Source organism: Lepisma saccharinum, chromosome 13, assembly GCF_977018435.1.
Source record: "Lepisma saccharinum chromosome 13, izLepSacc3.1, whole genome shotgun sequence".
In the NCBI taxonomy this organism is placed as follows: domain Eukaryota; kingdom Metazoa; phylum Arthropoda; class Insecta; order Zygentoma; family Lepismatidae; genus Lepisma; species Lepisma saccharinum.
The window spans coordinates 68,738,240-68,758,046 of NC_139241.1; the positions used below are offsets into that span (position 1 = coordinate 68,738,240).

Sequence of the window (19,807 nt, forward strand, 5' to 3'; positions counted from 1 at the left end):
TTTTTCAGAAACTGTTACGAAGAGGCCATATGTTCACGAAAAAATTTTGGAATAAGTTATTGGGGATGGGATTTTATCCTGAAGTGGCAGACGGAAGGTACAATGTACTATGCACTCGTATTTTGTAACTCCACTGGTTACATTAAAAAGGTTCAAGAATTGTGTTTTTAAAGGTCAGGATAATTTCATTTTGTATTTCACTACATAGTTCAATGAGACTGCAACGTGTATCTGAATGTTTACACTGTGTGACAAATTTCTTGGAGTATAAGTATCATCATGGACGTCCAGGGGGAGTGCAAGCTGGGGGAGGGGGGGCACAGCTTCTCGTGAAAATGGATGTCAATCTAAAGATATATAATTTCATTTCAGTCAGTAATTTGTTAATCAGTGGAGGCGATTAGGGGTGTAGTTGCCCCCCACTTTTCGCTATTTATGCTAGTTACTATGCTAAACCTTATCTACCAAGAGAAAGTAAACTGTTCTTGTCACACACAGACCCCCCCTTTATTTTTGAAAGATTGCATGCATGTTAGTTGAATACTGATAATTACAATTATATATTGAAACTTTTAATTAATTCTTAATCTTTCATGGCATTAATCAAATTTCATATCCTTTCATTTGTAGGGGAAAATCAAGAGAGTATAGACAATAAGTTGCTTGAGTGGATAGTAGATGGGTTGCATCCATTCTCTGAGGTGGACAGACCATCGTTCAATTACTTATGGCAGTCTTTAACAAAGAAGAAGTTGATGTGCTCTGCGACCTTAAAGAAAAAGTTGGGGGAGCAATATGAAAGAATGAAATCTTCAATGTTAGACGAATTTGAAAAGGTCAGTTTTGTCTCAGCCACAGCAGATTGTTGGACTGCACATCATAGGTCCTTCTTAGGCGTAACCTGCCACTGGTTGGATCCACTGTCTCTAGAGAGGAAATCTGCTGCTCTTGCATGTCGGCGTCTCATAGGAAGCCATACTTACGATGTTTTGGCAAAAGAGCTGCAGGATATATTTATCAGGTACCACATTCATAATAAAGTAGTGGGTGTGGTGACTGATAATGGATCAAACTTCGTGAAAGCCTTCAAGGAGTTTTCTGCAAGTGAGCCGGAGGACAGCCAAGAGTCGGATGTGGTGGAAGAAGAAATTACAGAAATTCTTGCCACAGGAGATTGCACTTTGCCACCACACATTCGCTGTGCAGCACACACTTTACATCTTGTTGCAGTGAAAGATTCAGAAAAGGCTGCATCATCAGATGCAAATTACAAAAGGCTCTTCTGAAGTGCCTTCGCTAAAGCACAGGCATTGTGGAATAAATGCAGGCAGTCTTCCCAGGTTGCTGACATAGTGAAAAAACAGCTTGGTGCATGTCTGATTGTACCAAATGCAACACGGTGGAATTCAGTGCATTCTGCTGTATCGACACTATGTCAGCATTTTACAAAGCATGAGGAGAAAGTGCATGCAATTTCTGATGCAGTTGGCCTGTGCAGATTTTCTCCACTTGAGATTGAATTTTCGAAGGTAGGTCCGATATGATAAAATTACTTATGTAGTTGGCACTCATTTCATACTCTTAACTTATTCAGTCATTGCAAGCTGTACTTACAAACTGCTATAATATTCTTAATTTTTGCCTTCAATTATTGTAGTGTACTTTTTAAGATTCCAAAGTGCAGAATTTGCATAATATTTTTCTCATAAATTTTAAGTGATGCATACACTTATGTGCTGGAATCAGAAGAAATTATTAACGTACATTTTTATTGTGGAGATTAGAAACTGTTTGCTGTGTTTTTCCAAAATGGATTTCCTTTGAATGATATGCTACATTTAAAGTACATGAAGGAATCATGCTTATGAATTGTTTTTAATATTTTCCCCATTGTTTATTGCTATAACAAACATTATATTTACAAATGAATAAATTAATTCCTACAATGTTTTAAAGTAACGTACATTTTATTTTTGAAGGAATATGCTGAGGTTACACAACCACTAGCCAAAGCAATTGACATTCTCCAGGGAGACAAGAAGGTGTCCATTGGATATCTCCTTCCCACACTCCACCAACTTCTTCGGATCCTTGGTTTGAAATTGGATTCTGGAGATGTAGCTCATTGTGATGCCCTTGCCAGAGCTATTGTTGATGGTGTCAAGCAAAGGTTTGCAGGCATTTTGTGGGATAAGGATACAGTGCTAGCTGCTTGTTTCCATCCAAGGTAAGAAGTTATCTGGAATTAATTCACTGCAGTGTCTTTTATATCTTGATTATTCACATGAAAGATGCATGATGTTTTACTTTACATAACAAAACATCAACATTGTTAACTTCTCTTATAAGATAACAATTACATGCTTTCATATGTGCTCAAATCAGAATATAGTTGCTTTATTTGATGTTCAAAATAATTTCTTGGCAACCTGTATTTTATTTAGTGCATGCCAATGTTAAACTTGTCTTTGGTTGAGAGGCGGATATCTAGTCTTGGCCAATAATACCTTGTTATGTGAAGTATACATTTCAGCTGTTTCTTTTCACTATTTTTTTTAACATTTGTCTCATACTCATTTGTTTTTATAAATATATTATTTTATGCAGTTTCTCAATAGCCTAAGAGGTTTTCTTTTATAGTTTTCAGAACTTGATAACATGGTTATTATTTTTTTCAGTGTTCAAATGTAAACCAGCTGTCTTCCATGGTGCAGTAGTAGTTATCAAAGCATACTATGATACCCAGGAGTCTTGGGTTCAAAGCCCAGCCTGGGATTGTCCATTCATCAATTTCACCCATCCTCATCTTTGCGATTGCGATTAGCTCTCTCTCTCTCAATATGTCATTTATTGTCTCACTTATTTTGTCCCGTGCTGTACTTTTCAAATATCTCCCTCTCATATTCAAAATAAACAAAATCAATTAGTTCAATGTAAACCTGCAATAAACTTGAAATTGTTGCCCCAAAGTGGACATCAAAGATTTTTTTTTTTTTTTTTTTTGTCTTCAGTGTAGTTAACCAATACCCTGATATAGCACTTTTATTGTATTTCAGATTCAAATTGTCATGGCTTGAATCGGAAAAAAAGAGTGAGGCACGGAGATGGATGGAGAAAGCTGTATCTCATGATACGAAGGAAAGTTCAGCTTGTCACAATGAAGAGAATCAACTAGATGATTTTGAAGATTTTTTCAAGTTTGAGCAAACGCAATCGGAAACCGAACTACAAGAACTGTGCAGATTTCTAAAGGATGGTCCCAAACCCGTGGAGACACTGCACAGTTACAGTAGCAACTTCAAAGAAATTTTCATAAAATTGAACACTGTTATGCCGTCAAGTGGAGCTGTTGAGCGTTTGTTCAGTGTTGGCGGAAACTTGTTTTCTAGCAGAAGGACACGGTTGACCGACCAGAACTTCGAAATGCAGCTGTTGCTAAAGTTCAACAGACAGTTGAATTTGGTTTAAAAAACTTGTATTGGACAAACCAAACATGCATGTTATACACAGTTAATAAAGTGGTTTGTACATTCGCAATAGGACTTTCAATAGTGTTATAAAATTAATATCTTATCTCATACCAAAAGTTTGTCAGCAACTAGCTTCAGGACAGGTTTTCCTTAAAACTTTATTTTTTTTCCCCAAATATCTATTGTGAAAGTTTAGTATATAGAACAGTAATACAGAATCATTAACTTGAGTGTTGATATAGAATGCAATGAGTGAGGGTGCAGCCCAATAGGTAGAGAAAAAAAAGTGGACAATAATGCTTAGTTGTGCTGAAGGCTAGTATCAAGATAAGGACATCCAGATGATAGATGTAATGATATTACAGATAATGTATGTATGCACACTTTAGTTATTTGATATCTGGATACATTGACAAATAAGTATGTAGAGGATGTATAATCAAGTACTGTATTTGGATATTATACATCCAGGTGTATAGTTTACCAAGTACCTGAATAATTTTATTATCTATATATTAGGGCTAAGCCAATACTACTTCGAATCAATATCAGTGCCAACATACATCATAATGGCGATACTTGAAAAGATGTAATAATTCAAAGTAGGTCAGAATGTGTAATATTTTTTATGATACTGCCCCAGTGGAACTAGGCTATTGTCTTGAATATTGATTTTCACGCAAGATGATCGTTTGATCACCTCATTCATTTTACTCCCAATGTCTCTGGATATTTACCCTCTGCAGACTCTGGAAAAAGTATCAGTCAGCATCTATGATACCATTCAATGTATGGGACTCTGTATCAGTTCATTCCTACTATACATTCATGGTGCCGAAATGTGACTAATGCTGTCAGGTAATCCAATGACTATACAAAGGTACCTAGACATCCAAATTGAGGATATTGGATTTCCACTATTCAAATTACTAAAAATTTATTTATTAATTAAATGATTGATGTGTAGGAAATTTAGATATTGCTTGTCATAGTTCTCTGGGTTCATGCTCCTGATAATTCTCTTAGGAGTTTATGAAAAGATGCAATTGAAACTTTTTGTTCAAAATCCTTCCTTCATATTTTTCATTAAAAAATTAATTGTTGCCACCAAAAATGTTAAAACAAGTCAGATGGTAACTCAAAAAATATATCAATTGACTGGTATTGTGATAACTGCCTATTATCTAACTAACAGCTGGGAAGTTTCAAATATCTTCATGACTTTTTTGTTCATGCAGAAGTAGCGAAAAAGTAGCAAAGTAGCGAGTAGCGCACAGGAGTAGCGTAGCGAGCTACTTTTAGGTAAATGTAGCTGTAGCTGTAGCGAAGCTACTTTTAAAATGTAGCGTTCCGATCACTGGTTAGTTATCAGTAGGGCTCGGATAATTATGCATTTTGCATATTGAATATGCAAATGCATATTTAAGTATTTTTAACTAAAAATGCATATTTCATATGCTGGTGCATATTTGTATGAAAATTAGTTGATGTTATGCATATTTTTGTAACCACAACCAACACCAAGCATATATTGTATTTATTTTTCTTCTCCTCGATTCACTTCTCTTTTCTTTATCTTTTCTCCATCTTTCTTCTTTCCTTTTTCCTGGATTCTATGAAATGTATTTATTGTTTCATTTAACGCAGAACCATATTAATTGAGAAAAATCTGTGTAGTGAATGAGGATTCAGAATAATACATATTCATTGCCTGGCATGTAATCTTTCATAGTTTCTAATATACAGTATTTATAAAGTGCATATTTAAGTGCATCTTTTACACTTTTTAGTGCATATTTTGCATTTTTAGTTGACATGTCCTTCCCGAACGTATGAACAGACTGTTGAAGTACACCATCCCGCCTGATAGATATGAATCTTGGATGGAAGGGAGGAGATTAATGGAAGTGCATGAGAGAAATATTGTGCTGTTACTGTGATTTTTATTTGTGAGTTTCGTTATGATGTACAACTTTGGTTCTTTTTAAATTGCATAATCAAGATAAATAGATTCTGAATTCATATGTTAAAACGTAAGTTCTGTGTTTTTTGTTTCTATTTACTGCAAGTCTTAATGTTTTCCCGTGCCCTGGGAGGTATCACACGTATACCAATATATAGTCTCATGTTGCTCATTCTCAATTTGTATTGAGATAAATATATTCTTATGACTATTAATAATATCCTATGGTTGAACTTGGCACGACCTGGCATGACCGTGTCAATAATTTGGCGCACAGAACGTGAGGCGACGAACACATTGTGCTTTAGATACGTTAATCTTTGGTAACGTGTTTTAGATTTGCAGTTGACTCAGAACTTTTGATGCGCAACAATGGAAAAGAAAATATTAAGAAGTGGAAGCAAAGCTTCATGTGTTGATGAAAGCACAGTTCATGTGTTTTGCTGTGAGACTACATCAAGGCTTGATGATGCGTTTGTTTGCACTGAGTGTCACAATACTTTTCATTTGAATTGTGCAAAGCTAAAGTCACCAAAGGAAAGTAATTCTCCTGGTGAATTAACATGTCTCGCATGCAAAGAAAAACTTTAAGTTCCTGTTGTTCCTGTTACTGCTGATTTGCTCGCGTCGTTGCAGCGAATGCTGGAGGCAAATTCCAGCAACCTGGAAACTAGAATCCAGAAAAAAATAACAGAAAATGCTAGCAGTCTGGAAGCTAAAATGGCTGAAAATACTAGTAATCTAGAACTTAGAATCCAGGAAAGGATTACTGAAAATTCTAGTAATCTAGAACTTAGAATCCAGGAAAAGATTACTGGAAATGCTAATAACCTAGAACTTAGAATCCAGGAAAGGATATCGGAAAATCCTAATAACCTAGAATCTAGAATGCGGGAACATTCTGATAGCTTGGAGGCTAAGTTACATGAGAACTCTAGGAGGTTAGAGGATAAACTCCAGGAAAATATGAATATCTTGGAGCACACTTTACAACTAAAATTGGAAGAAATTAGTAGAACTCTTGAGTGCCGGCTAGAAGCAAGGATGGAGGAGAAACTGTCCCGTAGTTGTTCACAACTCGCTGCGTCCAATTCAGAGATGGGACGGAGGATCGAACAACTGACTCTGCAAATGTCTGAGGGACAGCAGAAATTGAACGAAAGCCTTGAAATTGAGATGATGAGCTTACGTCAAGCATGTCAGTCAAATTATCAGCAGCTGGAATCTAAACTCCATGAAACAGTTGTTCTGTTGAGGGAAGAAGCTGAGCAGACCAAGGAGGACTTCCGAAAGGAAATCACTGAAACGCAGAGCGGTTTCAGGGAAGAAATGTCCAATAGAGAGTTGGACAACCAGGTGACGAGTATGGCATATCTGCTGAGAGAAAACTTGAATTTGCGAGTTGTAGAGACGGTGGCAGAAAACCTCAAAAGCAGCACGGAGGGTCCTAGAGAGAATGCTGAAGAGTGGCTAAATGATATGGAATCCAAACAAGGGAAGCTTTCTTCAGACATGCATAATCTTTGTGATGAAGTGGCCCAAATTTCAACCACTTTAAGCAAGTTGCCACTCTCCGGTGAATCAGACTTACCGTGGGTGGACCTTTTCGAAGGTTACTGTCTTATAGTTGTTCTGAGGTCTCTTCGGGGCAACGAAACCGTACACATGTAAAGAAAAGACGGCACAGAGAGATCGTTTCCAGTTCTTCAAGCAGCGAGTCGACTTTCTCAGAAAAGAGAAAAGAAAGAAAATCTCGAACCAATGCTACGCGTAGTGGGATGACTCCCCAGATGGCTGACCTGAATTCCATGCGGAAATTCGACGGAAATATTATAGCCACTTCGGCTGAGATTTATCTCAAAGAATTAGATACCAACCTTGAGATCCTTCAGATTCCGCATAGATACAGGCTGGATGTTATTCCTCGTTTGCTAACGGGCATGGCTTATCATTGGTTCTACTCTCATAAGAATGATTTCCACACATATTCAGATTTCCGTAGAGCGTTTAAGAGGCGTTTTGCTTCTTCAGAGGCAAAAGAAAGGGAGTTGGCATCTGTTAGGGCCAAACAGTACAACAAAAACAATGACAATAGTTTGGAAGAATATGTTTGGTCTGTATATTCTGCTTACAGAAACCTGAGTAGCCACTACACAGAGCAGGAGGTGGTAAACCTCATAATCGGCCAATTGCCTTATAGAGTGAAGCAATTGTGTATGGCCCACGCTCCCGTAACTGTTGATTTGCTTGCAGATTTTGTTAAGAGATATGAGCAAGCGGAAGAGCAGGATGCTTGGTGAACTGCGTGGAGGAAGGAGAATCCTACTCACCAGAACAACCGAGATATTCTAGGCAACTCGGCAAACAGAAACCCGTGGATTCGTATGGTCCAGAGGCAGAATAATTACCGTGAAAATCACTCTGCAGGTCCATATAGAAACGGCAATCGTTATCGTAAACAAAGCCAAAATAGGCAGAGACGTGAGTATGCTGCTGCCAGATACGAACCTTGTGAGAGACCACGAACTGAGAACAGTTTATCTTCACCGGAGCACAGTGAACCTTTGAGAGAAGGTCGTAGCTCTCCATGATTGCAAGTGGCGAGCAGTGGCTTACAAACAGATGCTGCAGTGTCGTACCCTAGTAACGAGCAGCAACAGAGCGTCGAGCTGACCAGAAATTTTTGCTGGGAGAATGGAGCAAATCTCGACCAGGTGCGGGATTTTACACCATGCCTGGCATAGAAACGTCCCCTTCTCATGTCGGGCGGTCTCGGATAGAACTGGGGCCTGCAGAAAATATTTCCCAGTCTGTAAATAATGATATGAAGCTCGTGTTTGTTATCAATCACGAAGAGAGTGCGTTTCTTTACAAATTGTGTCCAGGCTAGTCAGTCTAAAAACTTAGGAAGAGCGCCTGAGTTCAAGGCACGTGTAGCAAATGTTGATATAACTTGTATAGTGAACACTGCAGCTGAAATATCTGTTCTGAGTCTAGAGATTTGGAAGAAAATAAAGCAAAATTTGCCAGGGGCCATGTTACAAGCTACTCCAGAGGTGCGACTTATTGATTTCGCTGGAAAAAGTCGAACTCGAGTTGTGGGAAAGCGCAGAATCGTGCTGGAAATTGCTGAGAACACCATACCTTTACAAATTTTTGTTGTGAAGGATTTGCCTTCAGACTTATTATTGGGTTATTCGTTCCTGCAGAAATATGAAGCAGAGATCAATCTCAAGCATAAAAAGTTGTATCTAATGGTGGATGGAGAGCCAATTGAGCAAAAGCTATATGATGAAGATTCCATTGATAAGCAAATGAGCGTCCGGAGGATTGAAGCTAGCTACGATAAATGGGCTACACTGCTAGAGCATATAAGGGAGAAAATTGACTTCAGTGAATTATTGGATAAGGAACAAAGATCCGAATTGTTCGAGATATTTATTGCACATAGTAAGTTGTTTTCAGAGAGGCCTGGCACTCCCAAGAACTTAGTCTGTGATATTCATTTGTCCAGTACCGTTCCAGTGAGTCAAAAACCGTACCCGATTCCAGTGGCAAAAAGGGCAAAACTGGAGGCTGAGCTGCAAAAATGGAAAGATTGGGAAATAATTGTGCCTTGTAACTCTCCGTACTTGAACCCGCTCATTGTTGTGGACAAACCCGATGGGTCTGTACGTCCGTGTGTAGATTTTCGGTTGTTGATCAAGTTTGTTATTGTTCCTAGAAGTTCTGTTGAACCAATAGACGAAGCACTCCAGAAATTTAAAGGTGCCAAGTACTTCACTAGTTTTGATTTGGTATCCGGGTATCTGCAGATTCCTGTAAAGTAAGAATGCCAGTCATACACTGCATTTTCTTATAAAGGAAGACAGTGGATGTTTACAAAAATGCCTTTCGGAATAGCTAACGCAGTTTCAGTTTTTGTTTCGGCTATGCATTCTATATTTGGGCCCGAAACTGATTCATTTCTGACCCAGTATATCGACGATTTATAACTGTTCGATTGTGATTTGCAGAAACATTTCTGGCACATTAATTATGTTTTGACCAGACTAGAAGTTGGAATGACGGTGAAGTTGAAGAAATGTGACTTAGTTAAGTCGGAAATATTATATTTAGGCCATATTGTTTCTGGGGATTCCATCAGAACAGATCCTAAGAAGAACGACGCAATTTTAAATTTTCCTAGACCTAGAAATAGAAAAGACGTCAGGAAATTTTTGGGACTTGCCGGTTGGAGCAGAAAGTACATTGAAAATTTTGCAGTGAAAGTGCAACCACTTACTTATTTTTTGTCCAAAAATGTGAAGTTTGAATACAGTCAGATGCATGTGGAAAAGGGCTTGGTTGCGATTTGTTTCAGACAGATGAACATGATATTTTCATTATCCAATATGCTAGCCGAAAGTTACATAACAATGAACTTCATTTTTCTGTTCATGAACTTGAGTGCCTTGCTATATTATTTGGAATAGAACGCTTTGCAGTCTATCTTAAGGGGCGAAAATTTAAAATTTATACTGACCATAAAGGACTACAGTGGCTGCAAAATAGTAAAAATTGGAATAGTCGATTGACCCATTGGTCTTTGAAAATCCAATCATATCAGTTCGAAATAGTGTATGTTAGTGGAAAGGAAAACATTATTCCTGATACGTTATCTAGATATCCTGTGAAGGCAGATACTGAGAGTAAGCTGGAGTCTGATTGTCTGCATTACCACATAAATTTTCTCTGGGAAGAAGATGAAGATGAAGAAGTGAGTGATTGGAAAGAAGCCCAGGCTAAAGATTATTTTTGCAGTGAAATGATTGCTAAACTTCAGCAGCCTACTGAAAACGAAGATGCAGGCATGACCAGGTTACGGAAGTCCTTTAAACTTCATCATGGATTGCTGTTTAGAAGTTAGTGGGGAGGCTCCACAGTACAAGTTGTGTGTTCCGAATATCAGACGTCCCGAGCTGCTGAAAAAAATTCATGATGACGGCGGTCATTTTGGTGTGGGAAAGTGTTATAGGCAATTGCAATCCCGATATTATTGGGAAAAAATGAAACCTGATATTTCTAACTATATCCGTGATTGCCTGATTTGTTCAAAAGTGAAGCCTGACAAGTTAGGTATCATGAAGGAAAAGCTGCACATTAGTGGAAAGGAACCTCATGAGATGCTTTCCATTAACCTTATTGGAAAGTTACCGCCTTCTTCAGGGTACTATTATATTCTCAGCCTTATAGATGTTTTCTCCAGGTTCGTCACAGTTTATCCTGTGCGGAAGGCTAGTACCGTTGAGATAATTCGCTTAATGAAGGAGAGATATTTCGCCCATTATCCAGCTGTTAAACTAATTTTGTCGGATAGAGGATCCCAGTTCACTTCCCGGTCATGGCAGAGTTTCATCGAATCCATGGGAATGAAACATGTGTGTACGACGCCCTACCACCCTCAAGGAAACTTAGTTGAGAGAGCAAACCAAGAGATAACTCGTTTACTTAGGGTTTATTGCCAGCACGATCACCAGATTTGGTCCAAGCATCTTTATGAAGTTGCCTGGTTAATTAACAATTCTCTTTCTGAAGTTACAGGATATTCACCCATTGAATTGTTTTTCCGCCATTCAGTTCCACCACAAGTGCTAAGAGATTTTCCATGGCCTGTGTCAGAAGACGGTGAGAAAGACTGGCAGAGTAAGGTTGTTCAAGTGCAGTTAAGGGAACGATATGTTGTGCAGAGGCGGAAACTGAAGCAGAAGTGCCATGCTTTGCAGTTGAAGGAGGATGACCTGGTGCTGCTAAGAAGTCATCCTCCAAGTTTCAGCTGTTAACTGAACCATTTCCAAGTTGTTTTATTTGTGGACAGGACCGTTCATACCTACCCAAGTGAAATTCAACACGGCAGTGTTATTGGACACAAAAACTCGTAAGGAAGTGTGCAAGGTGAATTTCGACAATCTGAAGATTTTTAATTGTTCTCCAGACATGAGGAAAATACTTTGAGAAGGTTGAATCCAAAATCTCCTAGACTGTGAGTGCTTCCATGAATCATCGCCGATTTTGTTTCTCAATGGAGGGGGCGATTGACATGTCCTTCCCGGACGTATGAACAGACTGTTGAAGTACACCATCCCGCCTGATAGATATGAATCTTGGATGGAAGGGAGGAGATTAATGGAAGTGCATGAGAGAAATATTGTGCTGTTACTGTGATTTTCGTTATGATGTACAACTTTGGTTCTTTTTAAATTGCATAATCAAGATAAATAGATTCTGAATTCATATGTTAAAACGTAAGTTCTGTGTTTTTGTTTCTATTTACTGCAAGTCTTAATGTTTTCCCGTGCCCTGGGAGGTATCACGCGTATACCAATATGTTGCTCATTCTCAATTTGTATTGAGATAAATATATTCTTATGACTATTAATAATATCCTATGGTTGAACTTGGCACGACCCTGTCATAGTGCATAACTATCCGAGCCTTAGTTATCAGGTTATTAACAAAACAGTAACATTAATGTTTTAATAAAATTTATGTATTGAAAATTAAACCCCTCACTGCCCTTGCTTTAATTAAAAAAACTTATCAATGGGCCATTCCATATGAAAGTATACAAAGATTAATTTTATTTTTATTCTAAGTATGTATCACTTATTATGTATAAAATTAAAGGGAAAACTATGCAGAATTTGGAATTATTAATACAAACATTAGTTTCATGGCTTTTAAATAACATATTGTTTCAAACATATTACTTTTATAGTAGAATGGGGATTTTGTGTATGGTGTCTCCATTTAATTTAGTTTCATTACCACAAGAAAACTAAATACATTCTAATTTCGTTCTAATTGCATCATTTATTGTTTCTATATCTTAAGCTCTGAAGTATCGTACTTTATTTTTAAAACAAACCTTAGTTATATTTACAATAATTTTCAGAAGTAAATAATGTGCATGTTGTCACACCCATCACAAAATTTGTCACAGGCAAAAAACGTATATGAAAAAAGTATCATAACAAAGCGTAAGTCTGTACATTTTCTAAAAGCTACAATCTGACCAAGGCTCGTTCACTTATTCTACCAAGCAGTTGCCCTTCAAATATGCAGAATCAGGTGTAAAGAGACTTACTGGAGTTCTGTTCACAGGAAAACAGGTTGTAATTTTAGAAAATGTACAGACTTACGCTGTAGTAATATTTTTAGAAACTAAAAGCATTTAAATGTCGAGTCTAGTTTGCTTTGTGAAAATAAAATAAAATTGTTTCAGTAAACCCATCACAGAGTTTTCTGAAACACTAAGGAAGGTCACAAAGCCAAGTCTCAGAAGTCACAATTACAAAAATGTATTTTCTTTAGCTGAAAATTTAGATGAGGGAGGAATATTCAGATATCAAAAAACTTCCATCAAGGAAAACGAAATTACATGAATTGATAAGAGTTACATACTTGAAGATGCTAAGAAAATAATTTTAAAAAATGAATGCAAATTTGTCTGAATGTCACCCATCACTATGGACTTGCCCCAATGTACACATGGCCAAATTGCCATATATTACAACACTTACCTTTTCCAGTCTAACATGGTACTGTAACCTTCCTAGAGTCGTTTTCACGTTCAGAAGACACAATGGGCTCTTATGGGCAATGCTTTTCTTATGGGAAAATACGAGCGCGCTGTTGTGAAATTTCTCGATTTAAAAATTTAGCTTACGTAAAATCGGTACCTGCAGTTTTGCAGGAAATTTTGTAGAGAATACGATGGTGAACACAAAAAACTGGTAACTTGCTTACATATTCTTAGATAAATTAAAAATGCAAATTTTCTGTGAAAACAAAATTTTTACATTGTTTTCATTCCTAACGTTGAAACATGCCATAAAATTGAAGCATTCATTATGAAAAAAATTGGCACTGTTTTTTAATTGTCATAGCTGATGGTGGTGTTCAGAATTTATCAATACTTTAAAGTATATTCGCCTTAAAAATATTCAAATAAAGTATGTGGAGATTTTTTATATTCATACAGTAGAAAATGTCGTCGCTGGCCATTTTTTGTTCTGTAATTGCAAGTAAAAACTTCCAGCGACAAAGTTGTGGAGAAAATAATGAAATTATTTTTTATAATCACTCAAAGGTTCCCAGAAATATTACTTCCATGCATTTGGAGTTTCTTTTTAACCCGGACCGCGGGCGAAGTAAGGAGACGTTGTCTGGCCATCTTGAGCTGACTAACCGCAGCATTCTGGCTAATCACCACCAAGTTTTCGAGTTGTTATTTTATTTCCATTCAGTAAAAATATTAACTTCATGCAGTTTGTTATAATAGAATTGCAATTACTTAAATTTAATAATGGACAATTATTTCCAATGCTGTTGTTGTGAGCAACATTAGTGCTGTCGCAAATACACTTGTTCTTGTTTACATTACTGTCAACATTAATACTGAAATGAAGATCACCTTTCAGTTTCCAACATACACATAAATTCATAGACACCATATTAACCCTTGAAAGGCTTTCCAACACGTGACAAAATATGGAGCTTCAAGATAGAAATATGACATGCCTTGATTGAGTCATTGACGTCTTATCAGTTCATGTGGGCCATAACTCATTTGTTTGTGGCAAAAGGAACGAATGCCTACGAATTTATGTAGTCGAATTACAAAATACCCATTTATTCCCACATTTCTACATACATTACATTACACACTTACCATTTCCAGTCTAACATGGTACTGACGAAAATGGTCGACAGAAAAAGGATCCATAGCTTCGTGATTCTTGGCAACGGTACTGGTTTGTGACCAAAATCCTTATATCCTTTTCCCTGGTCTTCTACTGGTTTGAATGGCTTCACATACGATTCCCTCTCTCGTATTTTGCTTAAAGAGCTCTCATATCTTGAATTTTGGAAGGTGGCCTCATATGGCAAACATCGGAAGGGATGGAGACTTAAATATCTGACAAGTAGCCTGCTCCGCACCCACATACTGGACATTCTGTTAATCTGGAATGTATTTTGTAAGTCGTTACCACTACATTTTCAACACTGTATTAAGCAGAAAAATGATCGAAACTTTTAAAGCACTCTGTAGAGGCATAATTATAATACAACAAACCTGATTCGCCTTTCTTTCTCAGGGAGAGAAAATAGTACCGAACAAAAAAAAAATGCAATACATAACGAGCAGGGAATGGATTTATATGTAGTAGAAATGTGCTAAATATGTAAAGATTTATTTATTTTAATAATATAAGACACTACACGAGCTACATAAAATACAGTCTCGGCATTGTAATTATTACCGTGACTGTCTTGAAGTGAATCCTGAATGTGTGCTACAAAATTGTTGCTTCTGGCGCTGCTATTGGGTATGCAATTTGCATGCCCAAGAATGCCAAAATAATGTTTGTAACAACCAAGGAGCCGATACTTGAGCCCTCATTCTCTATTGTTGACGACAATTGTAAATAAACAGGAATTCCAAGTGTTTTACAATAGCAAAAGCAAATAGTTGGGAGGTGTACTTCTGGTAAACTTGTAATGAACACAATTGGAGGTTATAAAAATGGTCATAAACTTTATTATGTTTTAATGTCGCTTCAGACTTAGTCAGTTATTCACAAGAAATTCATCCAACTCTTTCGGTCACATGAGAACATGTAGTTATTGCGCAAATATGTGAAATGTGTAAAAATAACTAAACTATGCAAAAATATGAGGCAAATACATGAACAAACATGGAAAATAAAAACTGAATTTTTCGATTCTACATGCCATGATGCAAAAATATAATACATCACTGATTTCAGCATCATACATAAATATGTATTTACATGTAAATCCATTCCTTGGTAATGAGAAAACCTGCTCGATTACTGCTCATATGCATATGCAGACATGGGCGTCCGGATGAAGGGGGGGCAAGGGGGGCCGTGGTCCGCCCCTGGAAAATGAAAGTTAACCAAACATTATGTATTTCACACATATAATTTCATTTTAGCCAGAATAATGTGTGTTAATTATTGCACGAACACCATAAATTCAAATTTAAGCAATTTTTTTAGTGAACAACACTATTTTTGGGGAAAATGTGCCTTGCTCCAAACTAATCCTTGTATGCAGATATTTTTAATATGGTTTAATTTCTATTTGTGTTTGTTTGCACACACTTCACAGTCATAGTTATTACTTACTACATATTTAACAGAGAATGATTTTTCTTCATGTAGTCCCATATGCGATAACGGTTCCAATTGTTTTATGATTTCTCCTAGCACAAATACTAATTATCGTAGAATTTTGGAAATCATTGTCACACGAAATTTGAACCTTCATTAAAGTAAGGAGCACTGTTTGGACTCGAAAAAGAAGTTACTTATGTTGAAAGAAACAACTTGAAAATTACCTTATGCACTTCTCATGGACAAGATATTCTCTCTCGACAAGAGACAGTAAATATCGTAGAAGCGTGGGAATGAATGTAGAAGTAAATCGAAACCTTAGTAGAATACATTTAGGGACCTTACGTTAATGCTAAGGGAACCAAACCTAACCTGCCTAACCTAACTACAAAAGCATATATTGAACAAAACCTTAAGTAATCGCTAAAACACTGCAGTATGTGTTAACAGACGTACATCGAAATCGAAGCATGTAAAAATTGCATTTGTAGCATGATGAAATCGCAATAAAACAAAAGGAACTTGGGCCCCATATGCTGCCATTTAACTAGTTGTAATATGAAGTGTGATTCGGTTTTGCATTAAAATTTGTCTGTAAATGCTTTCAGATTTAGGTTAAGTGGGTCACTACAATAATATTCCTAAGTTTCCAACTGCTGATCAGATGGAATCTAGTCTATAGCACAAAATGCCTTTGAGCCACATGTGAACCACTAACAGTGTCTAAGAAAATGGCTGCTCGCTAGGAAGCACAGATGCTTGTGTACAATTGAAATCAAAATATCTCCCATAAATGACACTACACAAGACTATAAATTGCGCTAATTACTTCCTTGAAGCTTCAAACTTACTTTCAGAATCATTTCCAGAATTCTACAAGATTTCCTAATACTTCAATTAAACTGCAAAAATAATTAAACATTCTGAACTTGGACCATATTACCAAAAATATAATTAAAACCACATTATCATAAGTTACTGCAACAGAACCAGTGAACGTGCCATTTTTTATCATACTTAAGAAATGCAATGTGAACAGCACATTCTATAAATTAATGCCAATAATATGGTAACTTTAGGAATGAGATCTAATAATAAGCATCACAGCTGACCGTGGCAGAATAATTACCACAGCATGGTACATCAGGGATGCTGGGTTCGAATCTCTACCCAAGCATAGATGTTTTTTGCGTGTCCATTCATCAATTTCATCATATCATCACACATCCTCATCATCGCAATTAGGTAAAAATGACAGATGGGCAACGTAAAATAACCTAATTCAATCAATCGGTAACAGTTCCGTATGGGTACAACATCTCTCACTCATTTATTTCGGCCTTTTTAACTTTCGTACTTACGTATTCTGCAAGATTCTTCAAGGTTGCATGTTGCTTTTTTCACGAAAATAATTTCAATTTTTCACATTAACAGTAATTATTGTTCTACCTTTTTTCGCATGCGTAACACACATGCTCCACTTGAGTCGCGTTGTGCATCATCAGTGGGTATGCAGTGTTTCCAACCTTCTTCACCGAAAAATACCTACTTTCGTGTTCATCACGTGTGCAAATTGTACACTATGCATGGATTTTTTTCTAATTTTAACTATGCTTGCCTAACCTAACCTTACCGGAAATGGTTCGTGGGGCTATCCATCAATGGTTTTTGGGGCTATCTGTCAATGGTTTGTGGGGCTAGCCCCAAACTAGGTTGAGTTAGGTTTGGCAAGCATAGTTAAGGTGAACATAATTAAAAATCCTATTCCAAAACAACGAAAACAATGCTGTGGTTGGAAACACTAACAGGGAGTTACATCATCAAACGTATGCAACATCCGGTACACGTAGAGTAAGCAAATAAAAGCAACATCTATTGTGCGTCGGAGATATTTTTTTTTCTTGAAAAACACACGAATTCCAGGTCACATAGGTTCCACAACTAAAGAAAACACCTCCACGAACTGTCAACATGCTACACAAACTCATTTCCGTAAGTAGTTTCTTCTGTAAAAATGAAGAAATATGTTGAGCCCATACGGAACTGTTACCGTCAAGATGATATGTGTTAGTAATTACCATGGAAAACAACAAAAATACATAATCTGAAGTAGATTTTCATGGCTCAAGGAACTTTCTGTATCTAAACTGGAAGTTGGCAGTTTCAGACAACCACTCTTGACAGTAACAGTTCCGTATATCGGAAACACATTTCTTCATTTTTACAGAAGAAACTACTTACGGAAATGAGTTTCTGCAAGCTTTCCAACGTTCGTCGAGGTATTTTATTTCATTGTGGAACCTATTTGACAGGGAAATCATGTATTTTTCAAGAGAAATAACACACTGACGCACAATTGCCATTGCTTTCGCTACGTGAACTGCATGCAGTACTACTTTACTATACCAGAGACACCTGTCAATGATTTATTTCGCACTTTTTTACATTGCTAACGTACTATTCTGCATTGCAGAACATTTATTTAGGTGAAATAATGAATTTCTAACGAAAATAATGTATATTTCTTACATTAACGAGTACTTACTGTTGTTCGTTATTTCCCACAAACCATCCACGGGTAGCCCCAAAAACCATTGATGTTAGCCCAAAAATTCACGATAGCCCCACGAACCATCACGGGGACGAGGTATGCCTACTAGGTTAGGTTAGGCCTGTTAGGTTAGGTTCCATTAGCACTCCTTTCGTTCAATTTAGCATATACGGACAACATCGGCTGTTAGCAGCAGCAATAGCGCGTATTGTGCTCTCCTGCAGAAAGCAAATTGCGGCAGCAGCAATAGCACGTCGGAAATAGATTTTCGTAGAAAACCACATGCATTCGTATTAAAATGGATCAAAACTACATTCCCGAACATCAACAACGCTACAGAAAATGATTTGTGTAAGTACTTTCTCCTGTAAATTTGAAGAAATCCGTCTCTGGTATAGTAAAGTGTTACCCTGCATGCTCCGTACATTCGATGACGTAATCCACTGTCAGTGTTTCAAACTCCTTTTTTTTAAAACCAATACGTTGCTGACCAAGGCAGTTTATTAAGATAAAACACTTAACACGTAAAGTTTCGACCCTGTATCAGGGTCTTCCTCAGGACCCTGATACAGGGTCGAAACATTACGTGTTAAATGTTTTATCTTAATAAACTGCCTTGGTCAGCAACGTATTGGTTTTAATATGGAAAAAACAAGGCTTAATTATATTACAATTGGTCCTTTTTTTTTTACTATGCTTGCCTAACCCAACAAAACCTAACCTAACCTTATGGAAATGGTTCGTGAGGCTATCCGTGAATGGTCCGTGGGGTTATCCATCAGCTACCCATGCATAATGTATAATTTCCACCGGTGACGAACACGATAGTAGGTATTTTTCGGTGAAGAAGGTTGAAACACTGCATACCCCCAACGTGAGTCAAGATGTGCCCGCCATATTGTGTGTTCCGGAAGCGAAGAAAGGAATAAAAAAAAGGCACTCAGAATGTGAAAAATTGCGTTTGTTTTCATGTAAAAAGCATAATGGCACCTTGTACTATGTTCCGCAATACACAATTGGTAAGTACGAACCATGCGAAACCCAAAATATCCGATTTTCATAGGTTTCCGATATACGGAACTGTTACTCTCTTGACAGTAAAACTAAAAGAAAGAAACGAATATCACGATTAGACTAATAAAATCTTCACTGTTCTGTCCGTCAAATGGATTAACTATCGCCAAAAGTCCATTTAACACATAAAAAAATATGTACACTATAAAATATACAACACCTATAATTTCCATTCACGACAGAATAATTTCCAAACGTCGTTGCTCGTTCGTTAAAGTTGTTTTAGTATATAATCCTACATATTAGGCACTAATAAACACGTAAGTTGCATAACTTTTGCACAAGTGATAATGATATAATTTTACCACTTTCTTCTCGAAAGCAAGATTCTACGAGACTACTACTTGTACAGTGGAATGCACAAATATTGCTCGGTAAATTCTCCACGACTATTTTCATTGCATCTAGAGGTGTGCGCAGTGATGTGCAGTAGACTATAAGCTTACGTCTACATGCGTTGTCTACACGTAATCTACGCGTAGATTACATTGGGTTATAGTTTACATAGACTTACGTAGAAAATCTAAAGGACATTAAAATTAATTTTCAAGGGTTTCATGAATTG

General features: G+C 37.0%; 1 protein-coding gene across 2 annotated transcripts in view; it reads right to left on the minus strand.

Annotated features, from left to right (window-relative positions):
• LOC145997401 (calcium uptake protein 1 homolog, mitochondrial-like) overlaps positions 1-19,557 on the minus strand; it is a 236,586-nt gene extending 217,029 nt beyond the window's left edge. For both annotated transcript variants that reach the window (XM_083134402.1, XM_083134401.1), the window contains exons 1-2: positions 19,403-19,557; positions 14,147-14,439 (exon numbers count right to left, since the gene is read on the minus strand). In XM_083134402.1, the coding sequence (XP_082990528.1) occupies positions 14,147-14,430 (284 nt within the window). In that variant the 5' untranslated portion in view covers positions 14,431-14,439; positions 19,403-19,557. The remainder of the gene's footprint in view (positions 1-14,146; positions 14,440-19,402) is intronic.
• Positions 19,558-19,807: the final 250 nt, after the last annotated feature.